The 22,347-nt window shown below is 40.2% G+C and overlaps 1 protein-coding gene across 1 annotated transcript in view; it reads right to left on the reverse strand.

Moving 5' to 3' along the window:
- Positions 1-22,347, reverse strand: part of adcy9 (adenylate cyclase 9) — a 129,441-nt gene that overhangs the window by 55,552 nt on the left and 51,542 nt on the right. Inside the window, exon 2 of the mRNA XM_073060087.1 lies at positions 10,311-10,498. Within this exon, the coding sequence (XP_072916188.1) occupies positions 10,311-10,498 (188 nt within the window). The remainder of the gene's footprint in view (positions 1-10,310; positions 10,499-22,347) is intronic.

The following is a 22,347-nucleotide window of genomic DNA, read 5'->3' on the forward strand; positions in this document are numbered from 1 at the left end:
ACAAGAGACTACAGATGCTGTAATCTTGAGCAACAACAGGAATCCAGCAAGCCAGGCAGCATTTCTGGAGGCAGAGGGGTGGTCAACATTTTAGATCAGGACTACAAGAACAAAGTATTTCACTTAGTTCAAAAGTGAGTGTACTCATGCCAAAGCAATATTTGATATAGAGATTATGCTAATTTATTATCACTGGGATTGCTTCACTTCAGGGGTTCTAAAAACTTAAGTTTCTTATTTTATAAATAGTTGAAAGAAACTTGTGAAACGCAACATTATTTTAACACTAATTAGTTTCTTGTATCTGTAAAGTATTTTATGCTTAAAAAGCTGTATAACAAACCAATACTAAAAAAGCAGCAAGTGCCTAATTTAAAATACAAGGGAGCCTCACTAGAGTAGATTGTATACTTCTGCTCTCAACAAAATCTGTGTGGAACCATGAACCATGAAGACCATTATCAACACCACAAACAGGGATTAGTTAACAGGAAACCAATTTAACTTTCCTCATAATTTTATCTTGTACGGGGAAAAAACTTCATTTTAAAAAAAAAAGTCATAAATACGAGAAAGCCTGCAGATGCTGAAAATCCAAAGCAATATGCACAAAACGCTGGAGGAACCTAGTAGGCCAGTCAGCATCTATGGAAAGGAGTAAACAATTCTGATGAAGGGCCTCAGTCCAAAACATCAATTGTTTACCCTTTTCCATAGATGCTGCCTGGCCTGATGAGTTCCTCCAGCATTTTGTGTGTGTTTACACAAAACTGCTTACCAAAATATCTGCAATTTTCCACAGCAACTTTCAAAACTGGTACCAAATTCAAACTGCTGCTGGCAGAGTTACTCCAGTTAATAGCCAATGAGAACATAATCCTATTACACTTCTTGTCGGGTAATATAAAGTTTCAGTTGAAATAAGACTCACCACAGGATTCTGGAAAATTTAGTACTGGTTTGAAGATTTTATGTAGCAAGTGGGCTTGACATCTCCCATGAAATACCACAAAAGATGTACCACCCAATTATCACAAAATGCTGGAGGAACTCAGCAGGCCTGGCAGCATCTATGGAAGAGTACAGAAAAGCAGTCCTGCTGAAGAGTCTTGATCTGAAATGTTGACTGTACTCTTCTCCATAGATGCTGCCTGGCCTGCTGAGATCCTCCAGCATTTTGTGTGTTGCTTGGATTTTCAGCATCTGCAGATTTTCTCTTGTTTGTGACCGCCCAATTATCGGTGGGATTCTTGAATGGTTCCATTTTAATGTTTAGCACAATATAATTAAAACTTACTTTTTTAGACAAATTGAAAATTAGACCATAAGACATGGGGATAGAATTAGGCCACTGGGGGCTATCTAGTCTGCCCTGCCAGTCCATCGTAGCCGGTTTATTTTCCTTCAACCCCATTTTTCTGCCTTCCCCCTATAAACTTTCACATGCTTACTAATCAAGAATCTATCAACTTCTGCTTTAAATATACTCAATACCCAATACTTTTCAATATTCAACTTGTAAAAGTGACCTGCTCCAATTACAAGACCATAAGACATAGGAGCAGAATTAGACCATTTGGCCCACTGGGTATGCTCTGCCATTCCATCATGGCTGATTTATTATCCAACAAACCCATTCTCCTGCCTTCTTCCCATAACCTTTGACACCTTTACTAATCCATAATAAAAAATTATATAATTCATGGAGTAAATATTAGGTTAAACTGAGTGCCACCAAATCAGGTGTTCTAGACTCAAGCACTTATGACACCACTCTGGTACTGGATTGCAAACAAATAAGATTTTGACAGGAGAGGCTCTTGACCCATCAACATGCATGACATACCAATTGCTCCAAGGATTCTCCACAGGTGCACATCCTCCTGATTGAACTTGATATTACATTAAACAACTTCAACTCCACTCACTCTCTCCAGATCAAACCTATAGCTATAGGGATTCACATGTTACCAAGCTACAAGCTGTCTTTCTTGTTGGACATGGAAAGGTCTTTGTTTCCACCCCTCCCACCTTCACAACTTCTCACAGTACACTGATGACTATATTGGTACTGCTACCTGCAGTCATACAGAACTCAAATATCATTACTTTTGCTGCTAATTTCCATCCAGTTCTTTTGTGTGGTCCATGTGTGACTCGCCCTGCTGCTCCTGGATCTCTCTCCATTCATCTCAGAGATAGATACATCTATTATAGACTTCTATAGCTACCTCAACTATACTTCTGTATATGCGAATCCTCTCCCTCCAGTTCTCTTTTTTCATTTAAATATACTCTGAATGGTCCAAAGTCTGGCTGCAAAAGGAGAAGGGCTCCCCATCCCATAAAAACTCAGAGCTACAGAAACACCAGCAGAAGCTCCAAAGACACCACTGGGAGAGGAAGGATCTTGGAAGACTGCTACACTTGGTGACAATGTGAAAATCTGGCCCAACACAGAGGACTCTGGCCAGCTGCTGTCGCCTGCCTTTGCCCAGTAGGGGTGATGGGCTTAAGTATACTCTGACCTGCTCAGTATGTCTCATCAACCAGGCTTCACAACCTACTGTACTACACAAAGGACACAGATAATTGTCCATTCAAGCATTGTTTTACACAGTAACTGACAGTTCCCTTTACATCTTCATTTCTACACCTGCCCCGCCCCCTCCGCCGCCCAGTACAGACCAAACACTTACTTTCTCAGTTCCACTGAGGTTTCTTTTTCCAGATATCACATTACTGGCTCTGTTGTTTTTCCAACGCAAGTTTTTGTTCCAGATTCCAGCACCTTCACTTCAATTTGTTTACATTTTAATCTTCACAGCTCCTCCATTTCTGTTGAATTCAGTTCTGTACACTTCTGCAAAATTCTGTAACCAGACATATCTGCTCCTTCCCTCTTAGCAATTTCAAGGGCCCGCTGCATTTGTGACTTCCTGGCTCTTCCATCTGCAATGCCCTGTATCCACACTGTATAAAATACTGCTTTACTTCCAATCACTCATTCATTTATTTGATGTGAAGATAGCTATAGGATGCATCAATGTAATGACTCTTCTACAAAGATTTATTGACCATGGAGTGAAAAAGATTTCATAAGTGCAAAATACTTTCAAGCTTGGGTTTACTACAGCTAAGGGTAGAGAGTTGAGCAACCATTTTGTTTTTGGAATTCACATTCTCCACACACTTGAGAGAGGCGACATAAAAGCATGCATAACCACAGAGAGCCTAACTTCCCAGTGGGGCACACAAGCACAAAGGTAAATTAAGTACAGGTTTCCCCTGCTATCCAAAGGTACAGCGCTCCTATGAAACCATTTGTAAGCCAAAATGTCATAAAGCAAAGAAGCAATTACCATTAATTTATATGGGAAAAATTTTTGAACAGTCTCTGACCCAAAAAAAATAATCTACCAAATCATACCAAATAACACACAAAACCTAAAATAACACAAACATATGGTAAAAGCAGGAATGATATGATAAATATACAGCCTATATAAAGTAGAAATATTGTATGTACAATGTAGTTTCACTTATCAAAATCGGGAAGGCAGCGAGCCAAAATCGATTTGGGAAAAAAAATCGACACATACATGCATGTGCACGTACACGCTTACGTACGTACATGCGTCTGCACATACACACATGCGCAAACAACTGCCCACACAAGGCTTCACAGTCATGGTAATTTTTCCTCGGGTAAACACACGCATAAAGCAGGCATCTTTTTTTCGTAAAAGCAAAAATCCTCTTTGGTTAGTGAAAACAGGTACCAATGTAGGTCTTTCAAAACAGCAAGTTGTTGTAAAGCAAATGTTCGAAAAATGCAGGCCACCTGTATCTCTGAATAAAATTAAGCAGCAGTAGCAACAACCAATAACCTGAACATCCTTTCAAGATAGATATCCATTTATGTTGAAAGTCAGCTCAACTTAAATCAACACTGCAATCTATTTGAAGAACAATCCCATGGACAGGAAAATCTATATTCAATTTTGTTCAGAATTTGTGAATTTTGAATGAGATCTTCATCTCTAGAACTCATTGTACAGGTTAAATAATTTGCTTTTAGCAACCATATTTAATGCACATCACTAGTAAAATCCCTACTAGCAAATCATTGACCAGTTATTCACCTGGTCATCAATGTGTCCATATCTTTTTTTAAATTCCAATCTGTCCTGATGCAAAATGTGGGCAGATCCTCTCTTGCCAGAGATGCTGCTCAATTGCTGAGTTCCTCTAGCAGTTTGCATTTTGCACCAGATTCCAGCATCTACCCTTTCTCTTATCTTTCTATAATGATGCTGTCAACACTAACCTGGAAGCAGTCAGCATATGGATCTCATTCACAATTCAAGCTCCCTTTTGCCTGGACTTCAAGGCTCTACAGTAGGGTTTCATTTCACTGGTTCTTGGTCTGAGTGTCTCAGAGGTCAAAATTACAGGCATCTAGAAACATGCTTTGTTAAATACCATTTGCTTTTTAAAAATTTAGAGATACAGCACAGAACAGGACCTTCTGTGCCGACCAGCAACTCACCTATTTATCCCTAGACTAATCACAGGACAATTTACCATGACCTATTACCCATATGTCTTTCGAAAGTGGGAGGAAACCAGACCACCTGGAGGAAACCCAAGTGCACACAAGAAGCAAGTAAAAACTTTCTCACAAAGACTGCTGGAATTGAACTCCGAACTCTGATGCCCCGAGCTAGAATTGAAAATACACGTGGACTAAGATGTTAACTGTTCTGTGCTATCATCAGTGGGATCATCAGTTCGGCCCGCTTATGATCAAGACTCCCTCGAGATGGTGGGCCAGCAGTGCTAAAGCACCACCTCCCACTGATGAGCTTTAACAACTTGGCATCGGCCTCTATCAGAGTTGTTGGTCGCTTCCATCCAACAGATAGCCTATTCTTCAGGGGTCTATGCAGCTACTGAAGGGTTTGCAAAAGGTGGATACACTGTCCGACTATCTGCCCCTCTGGACGTACTTAGTCCACACCCATGATGATCCTGCCTCTGCTACCTCAGTTACATCCCTGCTGGTTGACTTGATCTCTCTTCTAGTAAAGCCAAGGTTACGCAGCCACTTCTGGAAAGTGAACGCAATAAAGCCATGGCACCCTACTTCAAATGGATAGAATGAGACCTTCCACCCTCTGTCTCTGCACTCTGATCTTAATTCTGCATACTTGGTTAACTTGCGCTCATGGGCTTCATCGATGTTGTCTTCCCAGGGGACTGTGAGTTCACCAATAACCACTTCTCTACTGGTGTCAGACCAGACGATTATATCTGGACGCAATGTGGTGAAAACTATTTGCTCCGGGAAACTGCCTTTCCCATTCAGGTCGGCCTTGACACACCAAACACTGGCTGAAGAAAGTATGCTCAATCGTAGGTCTGCACTGTACACCCTTGACTTGGAGCCTTCTTTCACAAATGATATGCGATGTTCTGTGCAGCATGGGGCATGAGATAGATAAGTTGTGCTGCAGTACTCTCTGCTCAACCGCTTCTGTTACAACTTTGAGAACGTTGTTATGTCTCGTACATGCCGCTGGAAAGATTGACTCTGCATGCACTCAAAGTATGCTGAAGTGTTCCCTTCTCGCCACAAGCAGCACACCTGTCTGTCTTATCTTCTTACCAGGTGCTGAGGTTGGCAGGTGTTGGGAGCAGGTCATACACTGCTCTATATAGAAAAGAAATTGAACTCCGAACTCTGATGCCCCGAGCTATAATAGTGTCATGCTACCATGGCACCCTGTCTGGAATTCAATTTGAATTGAAACGTTTATATACAAACCTATTGAAATCTAAAATGCAACACAACATTAGGAACACAGTAAATTAAATAATATGATTAAGCTTTGATGGGTGTAAAGCATTAATGAGTCAAATTTATTATCTCAAAAATATTTGAACACCAGAGATTGTAGTTAGATGGCCAACACATCTGAGCAACACAAAATTCTAAAATGTTAAATTTTCAGATGATTAAAGCAGAGAAGGCTGGGAATGGGTCAAACATGGAAATAAACAATGCTTCAGATTAATGACCTTCTCTCAGAGGTGGGGGGAGGGGGAGAGATGGTGAGGTGAGGGGAAGACCAAGACCAAACATGTCTTATTCAAACCAGTTTAGTATCCAACTTTCCCAAATTTTATCAAAGTCAGTGTGGCAGAAGAGCAGTGGACACTAGGGGCACTCGGCAGGTTAGTTAGCATCTGTGGTGGGGGGTGGGGGGATAAAGGTTGGCATTTTGGACAGGTGATCATTCACGAAGGGGTCATCTATATGGAGATTCAAGAAATTTTAATGTCATTCCTAGTACACAAGTGTAAAGGAGAACTAAATAATTATTACTCTGGATCTGACGCAGCACCAAAAAAAAGAGATAAAGAACACAATAATAAAAAGACACAAATATAAATATACAAGATAGATCATATACAAGCCCCATTTCCAGAAAAGTTGGGATATTTTCCAAAACGCAATAAAAACAAAAATCTGGGATATGTTAATTCACGTGAACCTTTATTTAACTGACAAAAGTACAAAGAAAAGATTTTCAATAGTTTTACTGACCAACTTGATTGTATTTTGTAAATATACACAAATTTAGAATTTGATGGCTGCAACACACTCAACAAAAGTTGGGACAGAAGCATGTTTACCATTATGTTACATCACCTTTCCTTTTAATAACACTTTTTAATCATTTTGGAACTGAGGATACTAATTGTAGTAGATTTGCAATTGGAAATTTTGTCCATTCTTGCTTGATATAAGACTTCAGCTGCTCAACAGCCCGTGGTCTCCGTTGTCTGATTCTCTCCTTCATGATGCTCCATACATTTTCAATAGGAGATAGATCTGGACTGGCAGCAGGCCAGTCAAGCACATGCACTCTGTGTCTACAAAGCCACGCTGTTGTAGCCCGTGCAGAATGTGGTCTGGCATTGTCCTGCTGAAATAAGCATGGACGTCATAGGAAGAGACGTCGCCTTAATGGCAACATATGTCTCTCTAAAATCCTAATATACGCCTCAGAGTCAATGGTACCTTCACATACATGCAACTCACCCATGCTGTGGGCACTGATGCACCCCCATACCATCACAGATGCTGGCTTTTGCACCTTTCACTGATAACAATCAGGATGGTCGTTTTCATCTTTGGCACGGAGAACTCGACACCCGTTTTTTCCGAAAACTAGCTGAAATGTGGACTCATCTGACCACAGCACACGGTTCCACAGTCTTTCGGTTCATCTGAGATTAGCTCGGGCCCAGAGAACTCGCCGGCGTTTCTGCATAGAGTTGATGTATGGCTTTCTCCTTGCGTAATACAGTTTCAAGTTGCATTTCTGGATGCAGCGACGGACTGTGTTAAGTGACAATGGTTTTCCGAAGTACTCCCGAGCCCAGGTGGCTATAATTGTCACAGTAGCATGACAGTTTCTTAGGCAGTGCCGCCTGAGGGTTCGAAGATCATGCGCATTCAACAGTGGTTTCCGACCTTGCCCTTTACGCACTGAGATGTCTCTGAATTCTCTGAATCTTTTCACAATATTATGTACTGTAGATGTTGAAAGACCTAAATTCTCTACAATCTTGCGTTGGGAAATGTTCCTTTTGAACTGACTAACAATTCTCTCACGAATTTTGGCACAAAGGGGTGAGCCACAACCCATCCTTGCTTGCAAAAACTGAGCCTTTGATGGACGCTACTTTTATACCCAGTCATGATACCTCACCTGCTACCAATTAGCCTGCTTAATGTGGAGTCTTCCAAACCGGTGTTACTTGAATATTCTGTGCACTTTTCAATCTTATTTTAACTCTGTCCCAACTTTTGTTGAGTGTGTTGCAGCCATCAAATTCTAAATTTGTGTATATTTACAAAATACAATTAAGTTGGTCAGTAAAACTATTGAAAATCTTTTCTTTGTACTTTTGTCAGTTAAATAAAGGTTCACGTGAATTAACATATCACAGATTTTTGTTTTTATTGCATTCTGGAAAATATCCCAACTTTTCTGGAAATGGGGTTTGTACATAGATTGATTGTATGTAAAGTGACACTAGGCACGTGAGTGTCTATATATAAGGTGACTGACAGAAAATGATAAAGTAGTGGTGGCTGGGGGGGGTATAGAAGGGTGGGTTTGTGGGTGGGTGTTGATCAGCCTTACTGCTTCGGGAAAGTAACTGTTTTGAGCTGGTCTGGTTGCCCTGGATTGGATGCTACATACGTTTGTAGTTCCTCCCACAGAGACATTAGCTCTTTGTGCAAATGCCAAGCATCCTCTATTCTTCTTTCAGATGTGCAACATATACATGTTTTATTCAAACTTCTCAATCTCTACCCAGTTCTGACAGAAATAGTTCTGTCTTGAAAAATGCTATCCAACCTGCAGGGTTACTGAGAACATTGTATTTCAAACTCATTGCAGTTTTGTGCATCACAGGTGTTTTAATCTTTGTGTTTAATTCTCTTCCTTTATTCAGAATTCCTCAACCCTTTAACAAGCAGTCACTGCTAATCTCAACCAACTATTTCCTCTCAATCTCCACACAAATGCAGCCATTTCCTTAATTTCTCCTTTGCCTCAGCCCCATCTCTGCAACATGAAACATGTCTGATTTCTCAATTGTTCCATTTCTAATCAGTTCTGTTTCTCTTTCTACAGAAGATGCTTGACCTACTGAATATTTTCAGCATTTCCTACATTATTTCCAACATTTGTCTTTTTGTTTGCCCAAGACCATAACTTCATTTGATTCAACAATTTATAGAGGCAGCATAGTAGCATAGGAGCTAGCATAATTCCATTACAGTACCAGCGACCTGGGTTCAATTCCCACCGTCTGTAAGGAGTTTGTGCATTCTCCGTGTGACCATGTGAATTTCCTCCAGGTGCTCCAATTTCCTCCCACATTTCAAAGACATACAAGTTTGTAAGTTAGTCAGTCAATCATATGGGTGTAATTGGGCAGCATGAGTTCATTGGGCTAGAAGGACCTGTTACCATGCTGTATCTCTAAATAAAACAATAAATACAGAGAAAACCCTTCTGTTTGAAGCCACACAGCTTAACTTCCCGATCACTTTCAAGGTTAATTGTCAAAAACAGGCGCCACGGTACTGTAGCAATTAATGTGACACTATTACATCTCGGGGCACTCTGGAGTTCAGAGTTCAATTCCAGAGCCGCTTGTAAAGAGTCTGAATGCCCATCCCATGGAATAAGTCGTCGTCCCCCCACCGCCGAGTGCTCCAGTTCCCCCCTCCCCCCAGTCCAAAGATGTACCAGTTAGTAGGTTAATTGTTCATTGTAAATTGTCTCATGGTTAGGTTAGGGTTAATCAGGTTTATCAGCAGGTTGCTGGGGTGGCTTGGCTTGAAGGTCCAGAAGGGCCTACTCTGCACTAAACTGCTAAATAAAATAAACCATCACCAGAGTGGAGTTACTGAGGAGCATGTAAGAAACATTAGGTGGTTGACAGTGAGTTTTTTTTAAAATTTGTCCCCAAATTTATTTTTTGAATTTTATCTGAAAACATGACTTTGCACTTAATTTGTTCACTGTGGAATGGATTCACTCTATAGGCTTTTCTGTTTCTATCATATGATGTGTTTACTGAACAGGAAGTGTTGCCTTAAAGGATTTTAAAGTCAAACTTGCATTTATGTAGAACTAGAAGGAAACAAAATGTCTCTACATCACAGAAAAAAAGAGGGGTGAAGGACGACAGGAGATTGTCTATGGATTTGTAAATAATGAAGGGTGAAGCATGACAGAGGGAGTTGAGAATATCTTTGCAGAACAAGCAAACAGCACCTGAAGCAGACAGCCAATCAGACCAGAGGCAGAGCCAAGATGCCATTAAGGTGTCACCAGTGTAGAGAACCAGGTACGGTTAGTCAGTTACTTCAGCTTATGTAACAAAAATTTTAAGTGGATTTTAGACAGTGAAATCAATAATAATGAAATCACTAAATACGAAATATGGAGGAATTAAAATTATTTTAAATGGTCCTTACTTTAATAGTATAATTGCACATGTTCATCTTTCAATATCTGCTTCAGTAACTCCTTCAATATGGGTTCTTCCTACCAAATAGCAAATTCATTACTAAAATAAATGTAAATATCCAGTTAAGATTACTTTCTAAACAAATACTGACATCGGAAACCTCTGCTTCATCTGCTCCTTTTAACAGTTTTCTCATAATATTTCAATGGCTTAGCACTAGTTGAAGCTTTGCAAACACTCACCTTAGCTTTGCTCATCATGCTGCTAGGTTGTGATCCTTCAGTGGCAGCTTCACTTATTACTTCTTGGTGTCGACTGGGAACTGTGGGGGAGCTGGGGTCTCCCATGGCAAGGTGAGGAACTGGTGCCTGGGAGCAGGTACACACAGAATGAGGTGACTTTCTTCCAGAAATAAGGAACGTTTGCAATCCTGTGAAAACAGACAGAAGCTGCTGTAATCAAATTCCTTCACAATATTAGGAAACATAATTAAGAGTCAGATCATCCAAAGTGAGAAATCTGCACAACAATGTTGTTCCAACATAGTTCATTGTAATTTCAGATTTAACTTCACTTCTGTAGTTACCCATCTACATTTCAAATGAGTAAAAAAACTGTCATAGTAATCGGTTTTCAACTTAACCGCAGATGAGTTTGGAGTAATAAACCGCTTAAAATAAAATCAATGAAATGACAATCAATATTTAGAAATAAGGCAATGCAATCTTAGCATTCATTTCAAGAGGACTAGAATATAAAAGGATGTAAAGCTAAGATGTTATAAGGCATTAGTCAGAAAGCACGTGGAGAATTGAGAGCAGTTTTGGGCCCCTTATCTAAGGAATGTGCTGGCACTGGAGAGGGACCAGAGAAGGTTCATGAGAATGATCCTGGAAATGAAAGGGTTAATGTATGAGGAACATTTAATGGCTCCTGGACTATACTCTTTGGTGTTTAGAAGAATTGGGGAGCTTGGGGGGGGGGGGGGGGGGTGGAGAATCTCACTGAAACCTATTGAATATTGAAAGGCCTAAATAGAGTGGATGTAGAGAGGATGTTTCTAATAGTGGGGAAGTCCAGAACCAGAGAAGGCACAGCCTCAGAATAGAAGGGTGTTCATTTAGAACAGAAATGAGGATTTATTTACCCAGCAGATAATAAATCTATGGAATTCATTGGCAGGCAGCTGTGTGAACCAAATCAGTGGGTATAGTTAACGTGGATGTTGATAGAGTAATCGGGTTTCAATTTAACCTATCAGTTTAACTCATCTCAAATGCAAATGTACAACTACAGAACTGTTCAAAAAATTCTGGAAATCTGAAATTACAATGAGATATGTGGAAAAGCATGAGAAAAATAAGGCACATTAATCTAAAACAATAATTGTCATTTATTGCAATACACAGAGATTTCAAGGATTCCTACTCAGAATGCTATCTCATATGGCTGGCTTACTTGGACTTCAGTGTTAGTATAAAACTCTACTACTGCATTTAGTAGTAAATGCAAATTTAAAGTGCATTTCTCCATCTGGTTTCACTAACCATTGTCAAAAGCTGTTCCTCCAGAACTTAGAATTCTGGCACATTGTATCACTAGGCAGAGGTAGGCATGGGAAGTAAAATGAAAGCACAGGAACACTGACACACCCCAGGAAAATTTACTGTTCGCCAGGAAACAATAATTTAGCTCACACCAGCATAAACTTAAATTGAAATTATATTAACAAAATATTTTGAACTATAGCAAACACAATAATACTATATACACCCTGTCCTCGTTATATGCGTCTTCAGATTCTGCGGATTCACCGTTATGAGAGGAACCTATTTCTACCAACGTCTCCTTATATGCGTCCAAAACTCTTACGCAAGAAGCACTGCTTTCCCGCCAATACAAGTCATGCACGCATGCCTCACAGTCTCACTGTTGGGACAAGAAGCACCGCTTTCCCGCTAATACAAGTCAGGTGCACATACCTCACAATCTCGCTCCTGCCAGTTTCACATTGGTTTTGGCAAGGTGTGGATGTGCGAACTTGCGCTCTTAAACTTTTGTTGGTTTTACCTACAGTGCAGTGATTTAGTGCTTGAAATATTTAATTATGCCTCCTAAGCATCCAATGTCATGTCCTGGTCCATCAGCCGAGCGACAGAGAACTGCTTTAACACTTGGAAAAAAGTTGGAAATTATAAACAGCACGACATCAGCTGAAGGTAACACAGCTCTGGGACACTACTGCCAGGAACAGAATCTTGCCTTTTAAGTTCTTTTGTTGCTTGACAACACGCCAGCCCATCCTAAACATTTGGACAGCATTCATCCTAACATAACAGTGCATTTCCTGCTGCCTAACACAACATCGCTGATTCAGCCACTCGACCAAGGTGTGATCCACATTCAAGGTGTTTTTTTTTATATGGCAAACTATCTCTCAGATGCTGCAAGCAACAGACGATTTTGAAAATCCCAGGGGTTTACCAATGGTGAGGGAATGATGGAAGTTGGAACACTTGGCGCAAATGGCGATGGACATGGACCCAAGTTTAGAACAGAGTCAGCACTTCAGTCGTTCCCGGCCGTCAACCCTTCTTCCCTACAAGCAAATTTATGCTGAAAAACAAAATGCTGCCAAGCAAACAACCCTCACCACTTTCTTCAAACCGGTGTCATCTCCTGCTGCCAGCAGTTCTAAGAGTTCTGTGAGTCTTCCTTCACCCCTTGCTGTGCTTGATATGATCCTGACACCACAACAACCACTCATCTCCCGGAGCGAACACACCTGCCACTGTTGGTGAGTACTGTACACCCTAGTATGTTAACTTTCTATGATTTATTACATTGAACATTACCTTAAATTGATGAAATACAATATGAATGTTGCCTTGTGGTACTGCTTTTGTGTCGTATTGGTATGAAAATGTGAATAAATTACAGATAAAACATATTCAGGAAGCCCTCTGGAACGCATCCCTGTTTTCTCCATTTAAATAATTATTCACATTATGCGTCGACTGCGAGGAACGTATCCCCCGCATATAACGAGGATAGGGTGTAATACAAAAAAAGAAAATGCTCATTATATACAAGTAATAGTCTATATCATATATATAATCATGGGAGGGTGAGGGGGATCAATGAATTCCAGGGACTTCCATTTCTTGTTCCTATAAGGTGAAACAATGTTTCAGCCAGAATGCCAAATAAACAGTGTGAATATAACATTTGTAAAGGTGAAATGCCAAATCACTAAATTATGACACAACAAGAAGCCACTGTAGTGTAGCGGTTAGCACAATGCTATTACAGCTCAGGGTGCTGAGTTTGGAGTTCAATTCCGGCACCGACTGTAAGGAGTCTCTGTATGTCCTCCCCGTGGAATGCATGGCTTTCCACAGGTACTCTAGTTTCCTCCCACAGAGCAAACACGCATCGGGTAAGTTAATAGGTTATTATAAACTGTCCTGTGATTAGGTTAAGGATAAATCGGGGTTTGTTCTTCAGCATAAATGCTCGAAAAGCCAGAAATGCCTATATTCCATGCTGTACCTCTATACCTCTAAATAAATTTTAAAAATATAGCCAGAGTTCAGGACAGTAAAACCTCAAACCCACAAATAGTTGTGTACAAAATGCAGTTTCCAGAAACTTGAGGAACACAAATTATTGAAATAATTTATGTAGAAACTAGGTTTGGTGGAGGTTGGGATAGAAGGTGGGAGGGAGGGATAAATGTGGATGTAGTTAATTAACAACTGTTGAGTATATGAAGACTGATTTAACGCCAATTAATAAAATTTATTTTCAGCAGTTAATGCATTTTAGTTTAACATTAAAGTATTCCAATATTTCAAGCCTTTATTGGGATAGTATTGTATTGGTTTATTATTGTCACATCTACTGAGATACAGTGAAAAGTTGGTCTTACATATTGTCATTACACATCAGGTCATTACACAGTGCACTGAACTAGAATAAGGTAATACAAGATCAATGCAGAAAGAAGTAAAAGCTAGCAAATAAATGCCCTGCATACAAATGATACAATGCAAGATCATAATGAGGTAGATTGTGAGGCCAAGAGTCCATCTTATCCAGAATAGCTCTGTTAGCTTCTGCTGAAATTCTATTTGATCTTAATACAAGATAGCCAGCTGGTGGTGTAGTAGCATCAGCGCTGGACTTCAGAGCCAAGGTTCCCGAGTTTGAATCCAGCCGGCTCCTTTGCACGCTTTCCATCCGTGCTGGGTTGAGTGTCGAGCTAGCAACTCAGCCTCGTAAAAACAAGAAAGCCTGCACTCAGAGTTGAGGGCTTTCTTCTTCTTCTTAATACAAGGTATTTAAGTATGACAATTCACAAATAGAACCTTTGAAATTCTTTCAAATTTGAACTAGTGCCACGAGTGATTGTTTTAAACTCAATAAGCCATAATGAAGTTCAAGTTCAATTGTCATTCAACTATATGTAACAATACAGTCAAACATAACAATGTTCCTGAGGCCAAGGTGCAAAACACAACACCAGCGATCACACTCAGCTCATACTGTACAAATAATGACAACAGAGAAACACATGCTACCAAAAAAAACATATCCCAGGTCCCTGAGTGACATGGCCTATAGATTTGATGGTGCATGGAAGTTGTCCACATTTCTGCAAGAACAGCCTGCAGCAGTTGTTCATCTTGTGCAAGTGCAGCTGCAGAGACACGCATTCCAGCTCATCTTCCCAGGAGGACAGCACCGAGGGGAAGAGCCAGCACCCAACTCAGTTTAAAATCCAGCGGCTCTTAGCCAGTTCTGGCGCCTTCTTCCCCAGCGGCCACAACAAGCAACCCCAAGACATGAGAGCCTGGTCCCTGCCACAACTGAGCCACACAGCTCCTGTACCACCACTCTCATTGATGAACGGATGAATTGGATTTGCAGTATTTTACATTACCAATGTCCAAACAGGTCCTGTGATCACAATAAAAACTAACATACTGCAAAAGTCATCAATAAACTGACTTCTCCTATTATGTTAGTATGATGTACAATACAACCCTCTGAATTGTCTTAATATACTGTATTTTCAATTATAGTTTAAGTTCATTTAAAATTATTCATCATGACACATTCTTCAGCCTACCATGAGTAAAGAAAAGCTAGGTTACACACACAAAATGCTAAAGGAACTCAGGTCAAGCAGCATCTATGGAGAGCAATAAACAGTTCACTCTGAAGGTCCAGATGAAGGGTCTCGGCCTTCCTCCAGTATATTCTACATGTTGCTCTGGATTTCCAGCATCTGCAGAATTTTGTATGTAAAATGTCGGGTTAGATTTAAAACAATAAAAACTTGTGCAAAATTCATAACTTGCTTCACAGTGCAACCCTTTTCAACTCACCACCCTCAATATCCAGGACATGCACCCTCTCCAATGGTAACATTTGGAGAGTGGTACAGGAACCCAAAGACCTCCATTGAGGTTTTGAATGGTCCATGAATTCACGAATACTACTTTGTTATTCATCGGTTGCACTGCTTTTTGTAACACAGCGATCTTAATGTCTTGCACTGCGCTGCTGCTACAAATGATTTTCATGACTGTCAATAATAAACTGATCCTGATTTTTTTTTTAAAACAGCTTGATAAACTAATCTTCAGCAAAGGGAGTGATTCATTCAAGACTTCAAAAAAACTGCACAGAAGATTCCCTTCCCAAATTTACTCAGCCCGATAAAGTTCGCAGCTCAAACAGAAGATTAAAAATGCCCACCATTTCTCTGCCACAGTTGTTGAGGAAACAAAGCAATTTCAACATTTTAACTGAAATGCTAAGAAACTATGAACAATCTGATGCTGTATTTTATTTAGAGATATATCACGGAACAGGCCCCTCCGACCCATCAAGCTACACTGCCCAGCAACCCGCCTGATCAAAGGATAATTTACAATAACCAATTAATCTACTAACCAATACGTCTTTGGACTGTGGCAGGAAACTAGAGCACATGGAGGAAATTTGTGTACACAGGGAGAACATACAAACTCCTTTCAGACAGCTTTGGAATTGAACTCTGATGCCATGAGGTGTCATAGCATGTGCTAACTGCTACGCCCCAGTTTATGACCAGTTGTGCAAAAGTATGGATTAGTAAAGTGCTTCTGGAATTGGTCCATGACAGGAATCCTGAAGAAGGGTCTCAGTCCAAAACATCAACTGTTTCTCTTCCATGGATACAGTCTGACCTGCTGAGTTTCTCCAGCATTTTGAGTGTTACCAAAGATCTATCATAACAAACTGAAAATTAAAGGTAATATTCAGTAGGCTAGTTGCAGAAATTTAAGAAAAGGCACAGCATAAATTTTTTGAAGACTTGTGGTATCCTTCATCTGCTAATCATGAAGCAGCAGAGAAATTCATGAGTTTGCCAAGACACTGATGAAAAGCAAGCATTCTGAACAACTGCATCAGTACGTATCTATGTAAACTGTATACAACCTCCAGATTTGTCTTCTTGTAGGAGTCACAAAACAAAGATACACACTAAAAGCCATTAAAAAATCCACAAAGACTGTCAAACACCCAATGTGCAAAAAAAGAACAAACCATGCATATAAAAGTAGTAAACAAATAACACATGAATCGCAGTGTCACTGAAATGTGATGAACAAATAGAAGATAAAGACTTCTACCAATAGCACATAAATTCAGAGTCAGGAATGATGGCAGTGCCAAGCAGTCACTGACTGTCCACCTGGGTGGTCAAGACAGTGATAGTTATTAGAAATATTATTTAAAACACTACCTTCAGGGGATATGTATAAGCAATATATGTAATGTGAATGGACTGTGTTCATACTAGGATCCCCAAGATATCTCATACAAATATTGCAAAATCTGAAAAAATCCCAAACACTTCCACCCCTAAGTATTTCGGATAAGGGATACTCAACCTGTATAGGTTCCCTCGCTATCCAAAGGTAGCGCGTTCCTATGAAATGGTTCATAAGCCGGAATATCGTAAAGTGAAGAAGCAATTAACATTTATTTATATGGGAAAAATTTGTCAGCGCTCACAGACCCAAAATATAACCTACCAAATCATCCCAACACATAAAACCTAAAATAATAGTAACATATAGTAAAAGCAGGAATGATATGATAAATCATTTGCATTTCCCCCTCCCCCTTTCAAATCTCTTACTATCTTTCCTTTCAGTTAGTCCTGACGAAGGGTCTCGGCTAGAAACCTCAACAGCGCTTCTCCCTATAGATGCTGCCTGACCTGCTGCGTTCCACCAGCATTTTGTGTGTTGCTTGAATTTCCAGCATCTACAGATTTCCTTGTGTTTGCACGATATGATAAATACACAGCCTATATAAAGTAGGAATACCTTTCTGCAATCATTGCAAAACTGTCCACCGTCGCGAAAATCCCACGCAAGCGCTCTCGGCAGAAACACTCGGCGCAAGCGCTCTCTCCAGTAACCTTTAAACTATGAAGCTGGCAAATCATACCAAATAACACATAAAAATACATAGCCTATATAAAGTAGGAATAATGTAAGTACAGTGTAGCATCACTTACTGCCATCGGGAAGACAGCAAGCACACTGAGGATGGTGTGTTAGGCTGAGTTGTCAGAGGTTGGGGTGGCGGGAGGTAGAGGAGACTGGGGTGTCATCTCATCGCCATCTTCTATGTCTGCCTGCCTCATTGTTGAAGGTCGAGGTTTGTTGTATGCTGTGGTTGATGTGGAAGGCTTGATAAACGATAGTATGCTTGACTGCTTAGCCTTGCACATTTTTCTATCATACAGTTCTTTGTAAGCACTCAAACCATCCTGCAAATATGCCCTAAACCTACATACCATTTCAAAATTAAAGTCATACTTTTCTGCAATCATTGCAGCGTTGTCAATCGCAGCGAAAATTTCACGCAATTGCTTCACGTTCAGTTCCTGGACGACTTCATTTTCGGGCCATTCGTTACTGCATTCAGTTTCAATTGTTATCCTTTCCTCTTCATTTATCAGATCTTAATCATGAGATGCCAAAATCTCTGCAACATCATCTTAGTCAACTTCCACAAACCCAGCCTCCTTAGCCAAACTCACTATGTCCTTACTTCGTTCACCATGATCAAAATGCTTAATTATGTCTAGTTTTACGCTGTGTAACACCTTTACGCGCTTTTTTAGGCTTTTCCAATACTTAACGGATGCACAAAATAAATCGATATAAAGCACAGACGCTCACCAGCACATGTTTAAGCAATACCAGCTAGAATGCAGTTCTGGGGGAGGAGCTTGGCTGCTTGGCACGTGCACACTGCCTTTTCTCGTGAACTGCCTTTTTTTTCGTAACAGTGAAAATACCTTCTGTTAGCGAAAAATGGTAACTAATGTAGGTCTTTCGTAACAGTGAGGTGTCGTAAAGCGAACATTTGAAAAACGGGGGATACCTGTTCAGGGTTAGCTTGTTTTTTTCTCCCCTAGGGATCCCTAACTGCCCTCAGGGTGGTGCTAGCGAGTCACAATCTTAAATTATCCATTTGCAAGATACAGAATCAGAATCGGGTTTATTATCACCGGCATGTGACGTGAAATTTGTTAACTTAGCAGAAGCAGTTCAATGAAATACATAATATAGCAGAGAAAAAAATAAAAGTAATAACAATAATAATAAGTAAATTATAGTATACATATATGTATGTTGAACAGATTTTTTAAAACCTGCAAAAATCAGAAATACTGTATAGTTAAAAAGATGAGGCAGTGTCCAAGGGTTCAATATCCATTTAGGAATCAGATGGCAGAGGGGAAGAAGCTGTTCCTGAATTGCTGAGTGTGTGCCTTCAGTCTTCTGTACTTCCTACCTGATGCTAACAGTGAGAAAAAGGAATGCCCTGGGTGTCGAAGGTCCTTAACAATGGATGCTGTCTTTCTGAGACACCGCTCCCTGAAGATATCCTGGGTACTTTGTAGGCTAGTACCCAAGATGGAGCTAACTAGACTTACAACCCTCAGCAGCTTCTTTCAGTCCTGTGCAGTAGCCCCACCACAGCAACCCCCCACCCCCCACCTCCATTTCAGACAGTGATGCAGCCTGTCAGAATGCTCTCTACGGTACATCTATAGAAGGTTTTGAGTGTATCTACTGACGTGCCAAATTTCTTCAAACTCCTAATGAGTTATAGCCACCATCTTGCCTTCTGTTCCTTTGTCTTGAGCATAGTCAATTCTACAATCATTGTTTTATCAATCCTTCTCACTGTTACTCAGTCATTTCCAGAATTGACACCCAGTTAGACTACACTTTTGCCCAAATCCTTTCCCCTCCCATGCCTGCTCAGACCTCATTTGCCAGTTTGCAATCTCAGCCTCTGCTCCCATCCTCAGTTTCAGATGCTATTGTTTAACAACCAGAAACATTCCTTTTCCACAACAATATGATTTGACAATGCCTTCAATTCATTTTCAAATTCTTAGTTGTGTGTTTGTTCCAAGCTGCAATTTTCCAGCGTCCTATACTTGCCTTTTAAATTCATAGAACAATACAGTCAAGGAACAAGCCCTTCAAGCTCACCTTATCCACTTTGACAATACCAATTCAAACTAATCCCATCTGCCTGAAGATGGTCCATATCCCTCCATTCCCTACCTATCCGTAGGCCTGCCTGACTGCCTCTTAAACTTTGATATTGTATTGGTTTCTACCAATACCTCTGGCACTGCATTCAAGACACCTACCTCAATATAAAGAAAATTTTCCCCCTTTCATCTTAAACCCATGTTCTCTAATATCTGACATCTCCACCCTGGGAAGACAGTCTAATTATCTACGGTTCTCAATTTTATATGTAGCCACCCCCCTCAGCTCCCAAAACTCGAGAGAATACTAGTTTGTCAAGCCTATCCTTGTAGATAATACTCTCTAATCCAGACAACATGCCAGTGAACCACTTCTGCACCATCAGAGCATCCTCATCCTTCCTGTAATGTGGTAAACAGACTACACACTGTACTTCAAATGTGGCCTAACCAAAGTTCTGTATAACTGCAAAGACTTCCTAACTTCTGCAGAGCAAGGCTAGCAGACTGTATGCTTTCTTTACTACCCTATCTACTTATAACATCCAGAGTTATGGACTTGCACTCCACCTAAATATCTTGCCCTTTTCTGTACATTTTCCTTTTACATTTGTGGTGGCACGACAGTGTAGTGATTAGCACAACACTTTACAGTACCAGCAACCTGGGTTCAATTCCTGCCATTGTCTGTAAGGGGTTTGTATGTTCTTACTGTGACCGCATGGGTTTCCTCCGGGTGCTCTGGTTTCTTCTCACGTTCCAAAGATATACTGGGTAAGTTAACTGGTCATTGTAAATTGGCCCAAGATTAGGCTAGGGTTAAATTCAGGGTTTGCTGGGTGGCACAGCTCGAAGGGCCTATTCTGTGCTGTATCTCAATAAATAAAATAAATAAATTTGACCTCTCAAAGTATTTGTCATACTTGTCTGGATTAAACTATCTGTGATTTTATTTGCCCAAGTGATCTAAATCCTGCTGAATCTTTTGACATTATCCCAAAATCCCAGAACTCCAAGGTTTTGTGTGTCATCTGCAGACTTACTACAATTTCATCCAAATCATATATAGCAGTGTTCCCAGCAGCCAGCCTTGCAGAACACCACTGCTCACAGACCTATGACCATCTGTGATAAATGACCAAGCACATTTTGGAGTGAAGTTTGTGAAAGAACTGCAATCAGAGGAGCCCTAATCACGCCTTTCAAACTCTCCTAGCAATGCGTATATTGTTATCACTTATATGTTGAAACACACATAAGTTTATCAAAACACAAAGCAAACATTTAACTAACAAGTTTGTCGATTGCTGAAATACATTAACCTCATGGACCAAAGTTGATAAGCTGATGAAAGCATTAGGTGAGTAATGTAATCCAGCAATGCCCAAGAATCAAATTTGTCTTAGCTTTTGTTCTGGGAGTTTGTGAAGGGACAGTGTAGAGGGAGGATGTTAGGATATTGCAGTTCACTCTATATCCTCAAGTGTGTCTTATTTTAATTTACTTGTACCAGATTATATTATTGAAGATCACTGTAAACCAACATTCTCTTTAATTTTGTTTTAAAACAGCTGCACGGATCAACCATCACTCTAAGCATGAAGTTTTTACACAGCCTGAAAACTCTGCTGCACTTTAAAAGTTCTTTTGTAATATGCACATCAAACACAAACCACAACTCAACACAAATAAAATGTTTTTACTAGAAGGCGTCAGTGTTCAACAGGCTGATGGTTTATTAACAATGAACTACTGACTTCCATTCTGTGTTACAATTTGTAACAGTGTTGTAACTTAGAACACCAACGTTTCAAAGGTTGTAGTACGTTTATTTAGACAATTTATGAATTATATTCATTAAAACATAATTTACAAGGTATTTCACTTTAACAGATTTCAAAAATTCTATTAGCATAATTTCAAAATTATATTATATAAAAGAGAACTCCAGTTGTGGGAGGAAGTGTCATAAACTCTCGGTTCCATGTGATCCTCTTGCAATTCATTGTTGACACCCTCCAAAAGTCATAGAACACTACAGCAGAGAAATAGGCCTATCAATGCATCCAGTCTATACCAAATCACTAATCTGTCTTGTCCCATCGACCTGCACTGGGACCACAGCCCTCCATAGCCCTCTCATTCATGTACTGTACCTATCCAAACTTCTCTTAAATGCGGAGAAATTTCTTAGCCAAAGGGTGATGAATCTGTGGAATTTATTGCCACAGGCAGCTGTGGAAACCAGGTCGCTGGGTGTATTTAAGGTAGAGATTGATAGGTTCTTGATTGGACATGGCATCAAAGGTTACGGGATGAAGGCTGGAAACTGGGGTTGAGGAGGAGATTTAAAAAAGGCAACAGCCATGACTGAATGGCGGAGCAGACTCCATGGGCCAGATTGCCTATTCTGCTCCTATGTCTTATGGTCTAAATGTTGAAATTCACCTCACATCCATTTGTACTGGAAGATCATTCCACATTCTCACCACATAAGATTCAAAATAAGATGATATAGGAACTGAATGAGGCCATTTAGCCTATCTTGGCTGCTCTAATTTTTCCTCTCGGCCCCAATCTCCAGCCTTCTCCCCATATCCCTTCATGTCCTTACCAATCAAGAATCCATCAACTTCTGCCTTAAATATACATAAAGACCATCTCCACAGCTGCACACACAAAATGCTGGTAGA

Source organism: Hemitrygon akajei, chromosome 11, assembly GCF_048418815.1.
Source record: "Hemitrygon akajei chromosome 11, sHemAka1.3, whole genome shotgun sequence".
Taxonomy (NCBI): Eukaryota; Metazoa; Chordata; class Chondrichthyes; order Myliobatiformes; family Dasyatidae; genus Hemitrygon; species Hemitrygon akajei.